This window comes from Scyliorhinus torazame, chromosome 15 (genome assembly GCF_047496885.1).
Source record: "Scyliorhinus torazame isolate Kashiwa2021f chromosome 15, sScyTor2.1, whole genome shotgun sequence".
Classification (NCBI taxonomy): domain Eukaryota; kingdom Metazoa; phylum Chordata; class Chondrichthyes; order Carcharhiniformes; family Scyliorhinidae; genus Scyliorhinus; species Scyliorhinus torazame.
The window spans coordinates 167,517,970-167,531,260 of NC_092721.1; the positions used below are offsets into that span (position 1 = coordinate 167,517,970).

At 52.9% G+C, this 13,291-nt stretch overlaps 1 protein-coding gene across 1 annotated transcript in view; it reads left to right on the plus strand.

Moving 5' to 3' along the window:
- Positions 1-7,499: 7,499 nt before the first annotated feature.
- Positions 7,500-13,291, plus strand: part of LOC140391964 (FRAS1-related extracellular matrix protein 2-like) — a 322,439-nt gene continuing 316,647 nt past the window's right edge. The window contains exon 1 of the mRNA XM_072477063.1: positions 7,500-12,924. Coding sequence (XP_072333164.1) covers positions 7,839-12,924 — 5,086 coding nt within the window. The 5' untranslated portion in view covers positions 7,500-7,838. The remainder of the gene's footprint in view (positions 12,925-13,291) is intronic.

The following is a 13,291-nucleotide window of genomic DNA, read 5'->3' on the forward strand; positions in this document are numbered from 1 at the left end:
TAAGTTCTTGCTACATCCCTTGAAAAAAATCAAGAGGTTGATCGTCGACCTCGCCATGCTAAATTTTCAAATGCCTTTGAAGATTTGAGGGATTTAAGCTTTCATTTGCCAGTACTTCCCTGCATATAACACACATACGCTTTGCATCCTGATTTGCATTAGCCCAATTAAAGCCATAAGTCAAGAAATCACCTTTCTACTGTTTTGTTCCCGATTTGTTTCTTCTTAATTGTCTGTTCACCAGAGGCCCTGGAGTTCTGGATACAGCTCACACTAGCACTGCTTTGTCCCGCCATGGACTCTCCTGTGAAGTTCTCTCCAGCAGATTCAATTGAGATTCTGGCTTGTTTGTGCCTCGGATCCTCTCTTCCTTATGATGAAATAATCCATCTTTAGTTCTTCACACACCCGTTGCTTGCTTGCTGGCAGCTACAAAATGGAGGAATCTCTCCTCCCATGATTTTGCGGCCAAAGCACGGACATACAGGGCGTGTGGTGCCAGTGTACGTGCTGGGCGCGTGACCTTCTCTCTGCTGCTGCCCCTGGCAGAATGACTCCATCGTTCATATTCAAACACCAGTCACGGCCGGCCTTTTTTTCTTAAATTTGAAACTTTATTTCCAATACCTGATTTTTCCAAGTTTGAGTTTTTACCACTGAAAATTAAAACAATTCAGTTGAACATGTGCATTCTTACATTTACACACAAACTTTGTTTTAAATATATTCCCATTTGTTTAGAAATTTAAACAAGTATAGAAAAACGTACAATCTTGTTTTTATTTTACAAACTACGACTTTAGAGATGAAGTTACTTGCTGATGCACTATCAATTACGATGAGACGAGAGTAATCGAGGCTTTATTACAGAGATGTGTGGCCTCCTACAGCTGCTGCCGAAATGGCTGCAGTTCGGAGAGCACACACATTTATACTCCGCCTACTGGGTGGAGCCAGCAGGCAGGGATCTACCCCCATACCTGTAGTACAGGGGCTTTACCGTAATACCCTCGTATGCAGTGCAATATATACAATATAATACAACAGTGGTGACTACCACATTCACCCGTTAAAAATGAGTCCAGCTGGGGTGGTGGAAAACTATTTACATACAGGTTGTCATTAAAATTTCAGAGAAGGTTGCAAATTTAGACGGTTGGGCGCTTTGATCTGCCGTTGAGAGTGCCGCAGTGCTGGTGGCGAGTCAGGCGTCGGTGACTCCGGGAGTGTGTCGACATCCTCTTCATCCCCGGGTGGGACCAAGGGGAGGACGGATTGTCCTGGAGTGGAGGCTGTGGTGGGGTGCGCTGTGGAAGGGAGGGTGGTGCCTGGGCAGGGGGGGGGGGGGACCAAGCTGGTGCCAGGTCCCTGAGGGAGACTGTCTTGGCGGCCGTCGGGGTACGCTACGTAGGCGTACTGCGGGTTTGCGTGGAGTAGCTGTAACCTCTCAACCAACGGGTCCGCCTTGTGGAGCCGCACGTGCTTGCGGAGAATGGGTTCTGAAGCTGCCAGCCACATTGGGAGCGAAACCCCGGAGGGGACCTCCCGGGGAAGGCAAAGAGACGTTCATGGGGGGTTTCATTAGTCGCCGTACACAGGAGCGACCGAATGGAGTGAAGTGTGTCGGGGATGACCTCCTGCCAGCGGGAGGCCGGAAGATTTCTGGACCGTAGGGTCAGCTGGACGGCCTTCCAGACCGTCCCATTCTCCCGCTCCACCTGCCCATTTCCATTTCCCCGGGGTTGTAGCTGGTCGTCCTGCTCGAGGCAATGCCCCTGTTGAGCAGGTACTGGCGCAGCTCATCACTCATAAATGAGGATCCCCGGTCACTGTGGACATAGGCGGGGAAACTGAACAGAGCGAAGATGGTGTTGAGGGCTTTGATGTCGGTGGCAGACGTCATATCGGGGCATGGGATGGCGAAGGGGAATCTGGAATATTCGTCGACTACATTGAGAAAATACGTGTTTCGGTCGGTGGAGGGGAGGGGCCCTTTGAAGTCCACGCTGAGGCGTTCAAAGGGGCAGGAGGCCTTCACCAGGCCTGCATGGTCTGGCTAGAAGTGCAGTTTACACTCCGCGCAGACTTGGCAGGCTTTGGCGACCCCTGGGTGACAGAGATCGTCATGCAGGGTCTGGAGTTGGTCCACTTGTGCGCTGGCACATGTACCTCGGGACAGGGCGTCGGGGGGCTCATTGAGCTTACCAGGGCGATACAAAATCTTGTAATTAAAGGTGGAGAGGTCGATCCTCCACCGCAAGATCTTGTCATTTTTGATCTTACCTGGCTGTGTGTTGTTCAACATGAAGGCAACCGACCGTTGGTCTGTGAGGAGAGTGAATCTCCTGCCGGCCAGGTAATGCCTCCAGTGCCGCACAGCTTCAACGATAGCTTGGGCCTCCTTTTTGACGGAGTGCCGAATTTCGGAAGCATGGAGGGTGCGGGAAAAGAATGCCACGGGCCTGCCTGCCTGGTTGAGGGTGGCGACCAGAGCGACGTCTGATGCATCACTCTCGACTTGGAAGGGGAGTGTCTCGTCGACCACGTGCATCACGGCCTTGGCGATGTCGGCCTTGATACGGTTGAAGGCCTGGTGAGCCTCGGCCTTCAGTGGGAAACCGGTGGAGTGGATGAGTGGGCGGGCCTTGTCCGCATAGTTAGGGACCCACTGGGCATAGTACGAAAAGAAGCCCAGGCATCATTTGAGGGCCTTGGGGCAGTGGGGAAGGGGGAGATCCATGAGAGGGCGCATGCGATCTGGGTCGGGCCCTAGAACTCCGTTCTGAACCACAGAGCCGAGGATGGCTAATCGGTTTGTGCTGAACACACACTTCTCCTTGTTGTAGGTTCGGTTGAGGAGTTTGGCAGTGTGGAGAAATTTGGAAAGGTTAGCGTCGTGGTCCTGCTGGTCGTGGCCGCAGATGGTGACGTTATCCAAGTACGGGAAAGTGGCCCGCAGTCCGTACCGGTCAACCATTCGGTCCATCTCCCATTGGAAGACTGAGACCCCGTTAGTGAGGCCGAAGGGAACCCTAAGGAAATGGTAAAGGCGGCCTTCCGCTTCAAACACGGTCCGCCTTGCGAATAGGGAGCTGGTGGTGGGCAGATTTCAGGTCCACTGTCGAGAAGACCCGGTACCGTGCAATCTGATTGACCATATCAGATATGCGTGGGCGGGGGTACGCGTCGAGCTGCGTGTACCGTTGACTGCAGTCAACGACCATCCTGTTTGTCTCCCCATTTTCACCACTACCACTTGGGCTCTCCAGTGGCTGTTGCTGGCCTCGATATCTTCCCGCAGCAGCCGCTGGACCTCAGACCTGATGAAGGTCCTGTCCTGGGCGCTGTACCGTCTGCTCCTGGTGGCGACGGGTTTGCAATCCAGAGTGAGGTTTGCAAACAGGGAAGGCGGGTCGACCTTAAGGGTCGTGAGGCCGCATACAGTAGGGGGTGGTCGGGGCCCGCCAAATTTCAGGGTTAGGCTCTGGAGGTTGCACGGGAAGTCCAGGCCGAGTAGCAAGGCAGCGCAGAGGTTGGGGAGGACGTAGCGGCGGAAGCCGCTGAACTCTATGTCCTGGATGGTGAGGGTGTGGATGCAGTACCCCCGGATCACCACGGAGTGGGATCCGGAGGCCAGGGAGATTCTTTGGTTAATGGGGTGTACCGCAAGGGAGCAGCGCCTTACCGTATCGGGTTGGATGAAGCTCTCAGTGCTCCCGGAGTCCAGAAGGCAGGATATCTCATGCCCGTTGACCTTCACCTTTGTCGACGCGGTCGCGAGGTTGTGCGGTCGGGACTGGTCGATCATGACGGAGGCGAGACGCGGCTGGTCGTAGGCGATGAGCGGCCCGATGAGATGCCAGACGGGCAGGGGTGCTGAGGTAGGGAAGATGGCAGCGCCCAAGGGCCGCACATGTCCTGAGGCAGGCAAGGTGGCGGCGCCCTCAGGCCGCACGTGTCCTGGGGCAGGCAAGATAGATCCACCCATTGGTTGTGAGGCAAGCAAGATGGCGGTACCCACGGGCCACACGTGGCCTGAGGCAAGGAAGATGGCGGAGCCCACTGGCCGCACGCGGGGGGTGCAGGGACAATAGCGGCAATTGAGCAGGCCTGGCACACTGCAGCGAAATGCTCTTTCTTACCGCAGGCCTTGCAGAGTGCGCTCCGCGCCGGGCAGCACTGCCGGGGGTGCTTTGTCTGTCCGCAGAAGTAGCACTTGGGTCCCCCGGGGTTGGTTGGCTGCCGCGCGGCGCAGGGTTAGCTGGGGGCGGTCGATGATGGGGTCCACGATGGGGTGGCTGCTGGCGGGTTCCACGATGCCCAGGAGGGGTGGGCCGTGCGGTTGGGGGCATACGCCTGTATATTGCGTGAGGCGACTGTGAGCGAGAGCGCGTTTCTTGGTCGCCGCGAGGTAAGCATAGCCCCTTCTAAGAGGTGGTGGCGGATGTAGGCCGACCCTATGCCCGTAATGAACGCGTCTCTCATTAGCAGGTTAAAATGTTCAGCGGCCGAAACGGCCTGGCAATCACAGTCACTCACCAGGGCGAGCAGGGCACGCCAGAAACATTCCACAGACTCACCGGGAAGTTGGTGCCGCGTGGACAGGTGCCTGGCGTAGATCTTGTTGGTCTGCTGAACGTAGTTCTCCTTCAGTACTGCCATGGCCTCTGCGTAGGTAGGCGCGTCCTGGATGAGGGGAAAGACATCGGAGCTCAGCCGCCTGTACAGAATCTGGAGCTTCTGTGATTGGATCTGTCGCAGATCCGATGTATACTTCAATGCTAGCCAATGTGCAAAGTCCTTTTTGCCATTGTCTGCTTGAGGATGCGGCTGCAGGCGATCTGGCTTGATGCGGAGATCCATCTTTGTAAAATCTCTGTGTAATAAATTGATGCACTATCAATTACGACAAGACGAGAGTAGAGAGTAATCGAGGCTTTATTACAGAGATGTGTGGCCTCCTACAGCTGCTGCCGAAATGGCTGCAGTTCGGAGAGCACACACATTTAAGGGATCAACCCCCGTAACTGTAGTACAGGAGCCTTACTGTAATGCCCTCGTATGCAGTGCAGTATATACAATATAATACAACAGTGGTGACTACCACATTTGCAAACACATACAATGTCACAATAATTCTTACTGGTTCAGCTGCATTGCACTACCAAACATCCAGCAAATCTCCAGCTCCATTCTCACCAAAAGCACTTGCATCCTAGTTTCCAGAGTGGGGCCTCAAAGTGATGACTGGAGGTTTTTTCAAGTGTTGACATGTGTCAGCCGTATTGACTGGCCTCGTTTGATCAGCATTCCTCGCCGACAAAACTGACCTGGCTTCCGTTTCACTGTCCAGTAGCAGCATCCACCCGTCAGACTGCTGACCACTTCACGACCAGTACTTCACATCGTGGGAGCGCAAGCGGACGTTGTTTCGGCCGTTAAACAGCTTGACCACAGAAGTAGCACACTGAGGGCGAGCACCAGAGTGAAGCGCTAAGCTGGAGCCACCACTGCTTGCATCGCGGGCCCACGTGGCCGCCCGTTAACCTTTGTCTCCAAGCCCCCCACGCATGCGCTGTGACCAGAGCCCAGCCCAGCCCCTTCAAACACCGTAACCAATCGGGGACTGCCCGCAGCTGGCAATCTTAATAACTGGTCACGGCTGTTGCGGACTTCTTCCCGCAATCTGGAATGCCACAACCAAACGCTCTGCCACCCTCCCAACGCCCTCCTGTGACCCACCTGCAGGTTGCGACCCTGAGTTTGAAAAACCCTGCTGTACATTAATTAATGGTCAGCCACAAAATTAAGAGAAAAAATGGTCCAATGTAATTGACAGAGGCATGAGAGGACAAAATCGGATGCCGAGTGTAGTTAAGATAAACGCACGAGGGAAAAGAGAGTAGGTATGTTGATAAAGTGAGATGAAGTAAATTGAGAGGTGGTTGATGTGGACTAGAGAGCTGCTTTTGTGCTTTAAATATTGTGCAAGCTAAATTGCAAACTATTTGTTGATCCAGATTGTATTTGGAGGAAAAGAATTCAACAAGTATTTTCGATTATACGATTACATTTTAAAAGTGCCCAACGGGTTTGGAACAGGAATTGCCGGGGGGGGGGGGGGGGGGGGGGAATCGGATTAATTTACCACTAAAAAGTCGACGTCAAACAGAAGGAAGTGGATAAGAGGTTCGAAGCCTTACTTGAAAGACTGATGTGGAGATGCCGGCGTTGGACTGGGGTGAGCACAGTACGAAGTCTTACAACACCAGGTTAAAGCTGTTGGACTTTAACCTGGTGTTGTAAGACTTCGTATTGAAAGGCTGACACGCGAAAGGGTTAAATAATTGCAACTGGAACCCTGAATAATTATCTGCATAACTTTCATCTGCCCCCTTTCAATATAGCTGTTTTGTTTTTCCTTAGTTCACTGAATGGAAGTGGGATTAAGGAGGAACTGCCAGTTCAGAGCCCCCAGTCAGGCAGCTGTGCAGTTCACACATGAAGCGGTGCAGTTCACAGCTCCCTCTCGGCTTTCCTTGCGCGCGAGTGTTGTTCCTATTTTTTATTTCCGACAGACATTCCCGGGACCTCTCCAATGGGAATGTATGAATAATCATAAGGGTGCATGCAGCCAGTCTTCCGTTATAGGTGAAGGACAGTTTGGGAAATGTTCGCGGGCGGCAACCCGCTTCAAATAGATGCGGTAAAGAGTTCTGAATGAAAACATTTCGTAAAATAGTGGAAACAATCCCATACTTGAATGGACTCATTAAGTTACTATGCACGGGCGATCGCAGTTACAGCTTGTCCTCCACTCATGTGGCCAATCGATAACAGCCAGTTGTTTGTAAGCGTAATGCTGAACACAGAAGCATATCCCGCCCGATCAATGAAAAGATACAAGCCATTAGGTTAAAAGAGATTGTGAGAAGAAACAAGCCAGTAATAAATAAACAAACACGGAATCGTCTCAGCCGCTCCCGCCACTCGCTCATTCCTGAAGTGTAGCCTCAGCAGCGTTCGCCGGGTGTACAAGTGGATTCACTTTTAAAACAGGGATCGAAGCTTCTGGATTAAAATAAAGAATGATTCCAAACATCATTTTTATGTTTTTCACTCTTGCCTTGGCATTCCAACTAGTTTGTGTTCTTCCTCGCTCTCAATCCCCCCCCCCCCCCCCCCCCACACACACACATACAATCAAACACACTTTCCTCTTTTTAATAACAGCAATCCACCGAGTTTTACTGTTTGCCTCCTCAATTTCCCCCCCCCCCAATCTTTAAAGATATCAATTTCTTGCAGCTTTTCTTTGTGCTTCCGCACCAACCCCCCCCCCCCCCCCAAAATAGACACACAATCTAACTTTTCTCTCTTCCTCCTCCCTCTATTTGTTCTGTCGCCCTTTCCCCGAGCACTGCTCTCCCCACTGGCTCCGCCGTTTGCGGAACGGTGGGGGTCTGTTCCCAGACAAGAGGATTGCGGGGTGGTGGGTAGGGAGGAGACCCTTTTTGCAAGACGTCACCTAATTGACAGTTTACCTGACCACCCACCGGCCGGAAAGAGGGGCAACAAGGAGCGGTGGGGCTGGGATCTGATTGATCGCCAATCGGCGCCGGCAGCGGGGCGGTACTTCCGCAGACAGGTTAGTCCAAGCTGAGGGAGTTTATAGCCGGAGACTGGGCTCCAGCTCGGTGCAGTGGGAGTTTGATGTCGCCACTGAAAGAGGCACAAGAGAGTGTGGCTGCAAACCTGGTACTGAACAACAGCAAGAAGAAGGAATAAGAGAATTATCACCTTTTTTTATATTCGACTCTTCCTTGGAAACTGAGTGGATGAAAATAAATCTTTTCGAAAAGAAAGTTAAGATCATGGAAAGTTTGCAGCGGAGAAGGGCCAGTGAGTTTTGCAGCTTGTGTGGATCTGTGGCCAAGCTGCTGCTGTTGTTGGCTCTGACAGTGACAGGTAGCACATCAGGGCAGGAGAGCCTAGACAGCGTGGATCTTTACTACGCGTTCAACTCGGGACTGTCCGAAGACTCGATCCTTGTGGCCAACAATGGCATCCGTGTGCCCTTCGGCCGCTCGGTGGACCTCGACCCCATCCACGACCTGGTCATCCAGGTGCAGCCGGGCGACAGGTGCACGGTCACGGTGCTGGGCAACGACCCGCTGTCCCAGAGGCCGGGCCAGCTGACGCCCAAGAAGTTCTCCTGCGACTTCGGCGGGGACGAGGTGAAGTACTCGCACTTTGGCGCCCGGAGCCCGTCCCGCGACCGGGTCAAGCTGCAGCTGCGCTACGACAGCCTGGAGGAGACGGTGATCTTGCCCTTCGTGCTGGAGGTCGAGGTGGTCTTCACCCAGCTGGAGATCGTCACCCGCAACGTGCCGCTGAGCGTGGACAAGCTGCTGGGCACCAGCAACGCCATGGACCGCAAGGTGCTGGAGTTCGCCTACAACCCGAGCTGGGAGCGCTGCCGGGTGGGCGCGCTGAGCGGCGCCGGCGGGCTGCCCCGCTACGGGCGCCTGCTGCCCGAGCGGCCGGGCGGGCGGATGGCCGACTGCGAGGAGTTCCTGCGCTCCGACACCCGCTACCGGCACACTGCGGCCGGCCGCTCGCCCGACCGCGACCACATCCCCATGGTGGCCGAGCTGCAGGACGCCCGCGGCAACGTGCTGAAGCAGGAGTACTTCCAGGTGATGGTGCGGATCCGGGAGGGCGCCCCCAACACGCCGCCCAAGCCCAGCTTCGTGGCCATGATGATGATGGAGGTGGACCAGTTCGTGCTGACCGCCATCACGCCCGACATGCTGGCGGCCGAGGACGCCGAGTCGGAGGCGGACGAGCTGATCTTCAACATCACCACGCCGGCCGCGCAGCTGGCCGCCCAGGGGGTCAGCGTGGTCAGCACCGACGACCGGAGCCTGCCGCTCACCTCCTTCTACCAGCGCGAGCTGCGGGAGCTGCGCATCGCCTTCCGCCCGCCGCCCGCCGACTCGGACGCCGAGCGCATCTTCCAGCTGGAGCTGGAGGTGGTGGACACCGAGGGCGCCGCCTCGGACCCCTTCGCCTTCATGGTGGTGGTCAAGCCCATGAACACGCTGGCGCCGGTGGTCAGCCGCAACGGCGGGCAGCTGCTGTACGAGGGCCAGTCGCGGGCCCTGTCCAGCCGCCACAGCCTGCAGCTGAGCGACGAGGACAACCTGGCCGAGGTGCGGGTCAGCGTGCTGGACGGCCTGCGGCACGGCCAGCTGACGGTGCTGGGCTCGCGCGGCGCCAAGTTCTTCACGGCCGCCGACCTGGACGCCGGCCTGGTGCTGTACCAGCACGACGGCAGCGACACGCACAGCGACAACATCGTCTTCCGCATGACGGACGGCGCGCACCGCGTCGAGTTCCTCTTCCCCATCACCATCGTGCCCACCGACGACGAGGCGCCCGTCCTCAACGCCAACACGGGCCTGGCGCTGGCCGAGCGCAGCGCGGCGCCCATCCCGCCCTTCGCCCTCAGCGCCACCGACGTCGACTCGGAGGACTCGACCATCGCCTTCCGGGTGGAGCCGCCCCTCTCGGCGCTGGGCCAGCTGGTGCTGCGGCAGCGCGAGGCGCCCGCCGACCCCTCCGGGTGGCAGCGGCGGCCCGAGGGCGGGGGGGCCTTCGAGAAGGTGGTGCTGGAGTGGAGCCAGCAGGACATCGCCGACGGCCGCCTCTTCTACCGGCACGTGGGGCCGCACAGCGCCGCCGCCGTCATGGACCGCTTCGTGTTCCGCGTGCAGGACGACAACGACCCCCCCAACCAGTCGGGACAGCACACCTTCGTCATCAAGATCCAGCCGGTGGACGACATCCCGCCCGAGCTGCACCCGGGCAGTTCGCTGCAGATGGTGGTCGAGGAGTACCGCCTGACGCACTTCCGCCGGAAGTTCCTGCGCTACACCGACCTCGACTCGGACGACCGCGACCTCAAGTACACCGTCACCCGGCCCCCCACTGACACCGACGAGAACAACCCGGTGCAGATGGGCAACATCGTGCTGACCGAGAGCCCCGCCACCCTGGTGATGGAGTTCACCCAGGCCCAGGTCAACCACCACAAAGTTGCCTACCGCCCCCCGGACGTGGAGCTGGGCATCACCCCCCATGTGGTCCAGTTCGACTTCACCGTGGAGGACACGGCTGGCAACAACGTGGAGGGGACGTGCACCATCTTCCTGCAGCCGGTCGACAACAAGCCGCCCCAAATAACCAACACCGGCTTCGTAATGTTTGAAAGGGACACCTATCTAATTACCAGCGCTGAACTGGACGCCACCGATCCAGACACCGATGGACCCCAGATAACATTCACCCTCTCTCAGCCTCCGAAGCATGGCCAGTTGCAATATGCAGCGGTGGGTATCACTGAAGGCGAAGCATTTAATTTAAATGATATAAGTGATGGGAAAATTACCTACCTGCACAATGGGGATGAGTCCACTGGTGACTCTCTGAAAATTGACGTGAGTGATGGAGTCCATACAGTTACGATCAGTGTTAAAGTAACAGTCCGTCCAGTTGATGATGAAGTGCCAACAATCATGCTGCCGGCCGGAACTATTGGATCTTACCTGGATGTGTTGGAAAATGGAGCCACCGAAATAACAACCAATGTCATCCAAGGGACCGATGAAGACACAGATGATCTTAGATTGACTTTCATTGTTGAGGACCAACCAAAACTGGGCCACATCTTGGTTAACGGAATCCCCTCTGAAAGGTTTACACAACAAGACATCATCAACGGGGCTGTGATTTATACTCACACAAATGGTGAAATAGGACTGCAGAAAAGGGAAGATTCTTTTAATTTGACTCTGACTGATATGTCTGATGAATGGAACATCGGAGGGAATAAAGTGCAAGGTGTTCGTGTGCAGGTGACCATCCTTCCTGTTGACAGCCAGGCTCCAGAGGTTATTGTAGGAAAACAGTTTACTGTCGTTGAAGGTAATAAAAATGCAATATCACTGGAAAATGTGAAAGCCGAAGATTTTGATACCCCCGATGATGATATTCTCTGTACTATTATCGTCCAACCAACTTCTGGCTATGTGGAGAACATTTCACCAGCTCCTGGGTCTGAGACATCTCGCGCAGGAACTGCCATCACTGCTTTCACTTTTAAAGAGGTACGTCAAGGACATATTAATTATGTTCAGAGCATTCACAAAACTGTTGAACCAGTGGAAGATAGGTTTACTTTCCGCTGCTCTGATGGAATTAACTTCTCACAGAGGCACTTTTTTCCTATTGTGATAATCCCGGCAAATGATGAAAAGCCGGACATTTTCATGAGGGAGTTTGTGGTAATGGAAGGTATGAGTCTTGTTATTGACACTCCAATTCTCAATGCTGCAGATGCCGACATCCCGGCCAATGACTTGACTTTCTCTATCGTTAAACCACCAAAGCATGGTCAGATAGTAAATCAGCTTGCTACAGGGACTGTCCTTGTCAAGAGCTTTACTTTGGATCACATCAGAGAGGGCTCCAGCATTGTTTATGAGCACGATGACTCTGAAACCCAGGAAGACAGTTTTGACATTCGACTTACTGATGGGAAGTACAGTGTTGAAAAAACAGTAATTATAATGGTCATTCCACTTGATGATGAGACTCCAAGAATGACCATAAATGATGGACTTGAAATTGAGATTGGGGAGACAAAAACAATAAATAACAGAATTCTTAAAGCTACAGACCTGGATTCTGAAGACAAGACACTTGTGTACGTTATACGTTATGGGCCAAATCAAGGGCTCTTGCAGTGTCTTCTCCCTCCAGGCAACTTTGAAAACATTACAGTAGGAATGAACTTCACCCAGGATGATATTGACAAGAATTTTATTCAGTATACACACACTGGCCAGGAAGGCATTCGCGATCTCATCAAGTTTGATGTAACAGATGGCATTAATCCACTTATTGATCGTTATTTTTATATTTCTATTGGAGGTATTGATATGATCTTCCCTGATGTGGTCAGTAAAGGAGTCTCTCTAAAGGAAGGTGGAAAAGTAACTCTGACAACAGACTTATTGAGCACCACTGACCTGAATAGCCCAGATGAAAACCTGCTTTTCAGTATTACCCGAGCACCTGTTCGAGGTCATCTGGAATGCACAGACCAGCCAGGAGTACCTATCACGACATTCTCACAGCTTCAGTTAGCTGGTAACAAAGTTTACTACATACACACGTCTGATGATGAGGTGAAAATGGACAGTTTCGAATTTGAAGTCACGGATGGCTACAACCCCGTATTTCGCACTTTCAGAATCTCCATCAGTGACGTTGACAACAAAAAACCAGTCCTTACTTTCCATGACTTGATGGTGAATGAAGGAGAAGTAAAACTAATTACCCCATTTGAATTGACTGTTGAAGACAGAGACACCCCTGATCGCTTGCTGCGATTTACTGTGACGCAAGTTCCAGTTCATGGACAGCTGCTATTCAACCGCACTACGTCTGTCACATCTTTTACGAAGCAGGACTTGAATGAGAACCTCATCAGTTACAAGCACGATGGGATGGAATTTTCTGAGGATAGCTTTTCTTTTACGGTGACTGATGGCACACACACAGACTTCTATGTCTTCCCAGATACAGTCTTTGAAACTCGAAAATCACAGATGATGAAAATACGGACAATGCCGGTGGACAACGGAGTGCCTCAGATTATTGTAAATAAAGGTGCCCCCACTCTTCGTGGGCTCGCCACAGGACATGTGGGGTTTATGATTACAAGCAAAGCATTAAAAGCTGAAGATCGTGACAGTGTGCACAGTGCTTTAAGGTTCAAGATCCTGGAAGGTCCAGAACATGGATACCTTATCCACATGGGCAAAGGAAATGAGAGCGTTATTGGATTCACTCAAGGTAAGATTCCTTTCCTGTCATACTGACTATTGCTCTGATTGCTTTCAGGTGCATTGTATTTTTCTTGAACACAATGTTACTTTTTTCTGCATTTTATTGGATTTTAGTAGCAAAATCTTCAGAATGAGAATAAAGACCTAATATCTTCCAATTCTGGATCTACGTTCAGCTTCCTACTAAATGTTCAATGTTAAGAATTTAATTTGTGTATTATATATGAAAATTATATAATGAAGGAATATGAGCAGTATTGCAAATCTATTGGTAAACTTTATTAGCAAATCAGACATTAAAAATAGCACAAAATTGTACTCATTGTTTAGATAAAATAGAATTATAGTAAGTTTATGGCACTTTGGGCGGAATC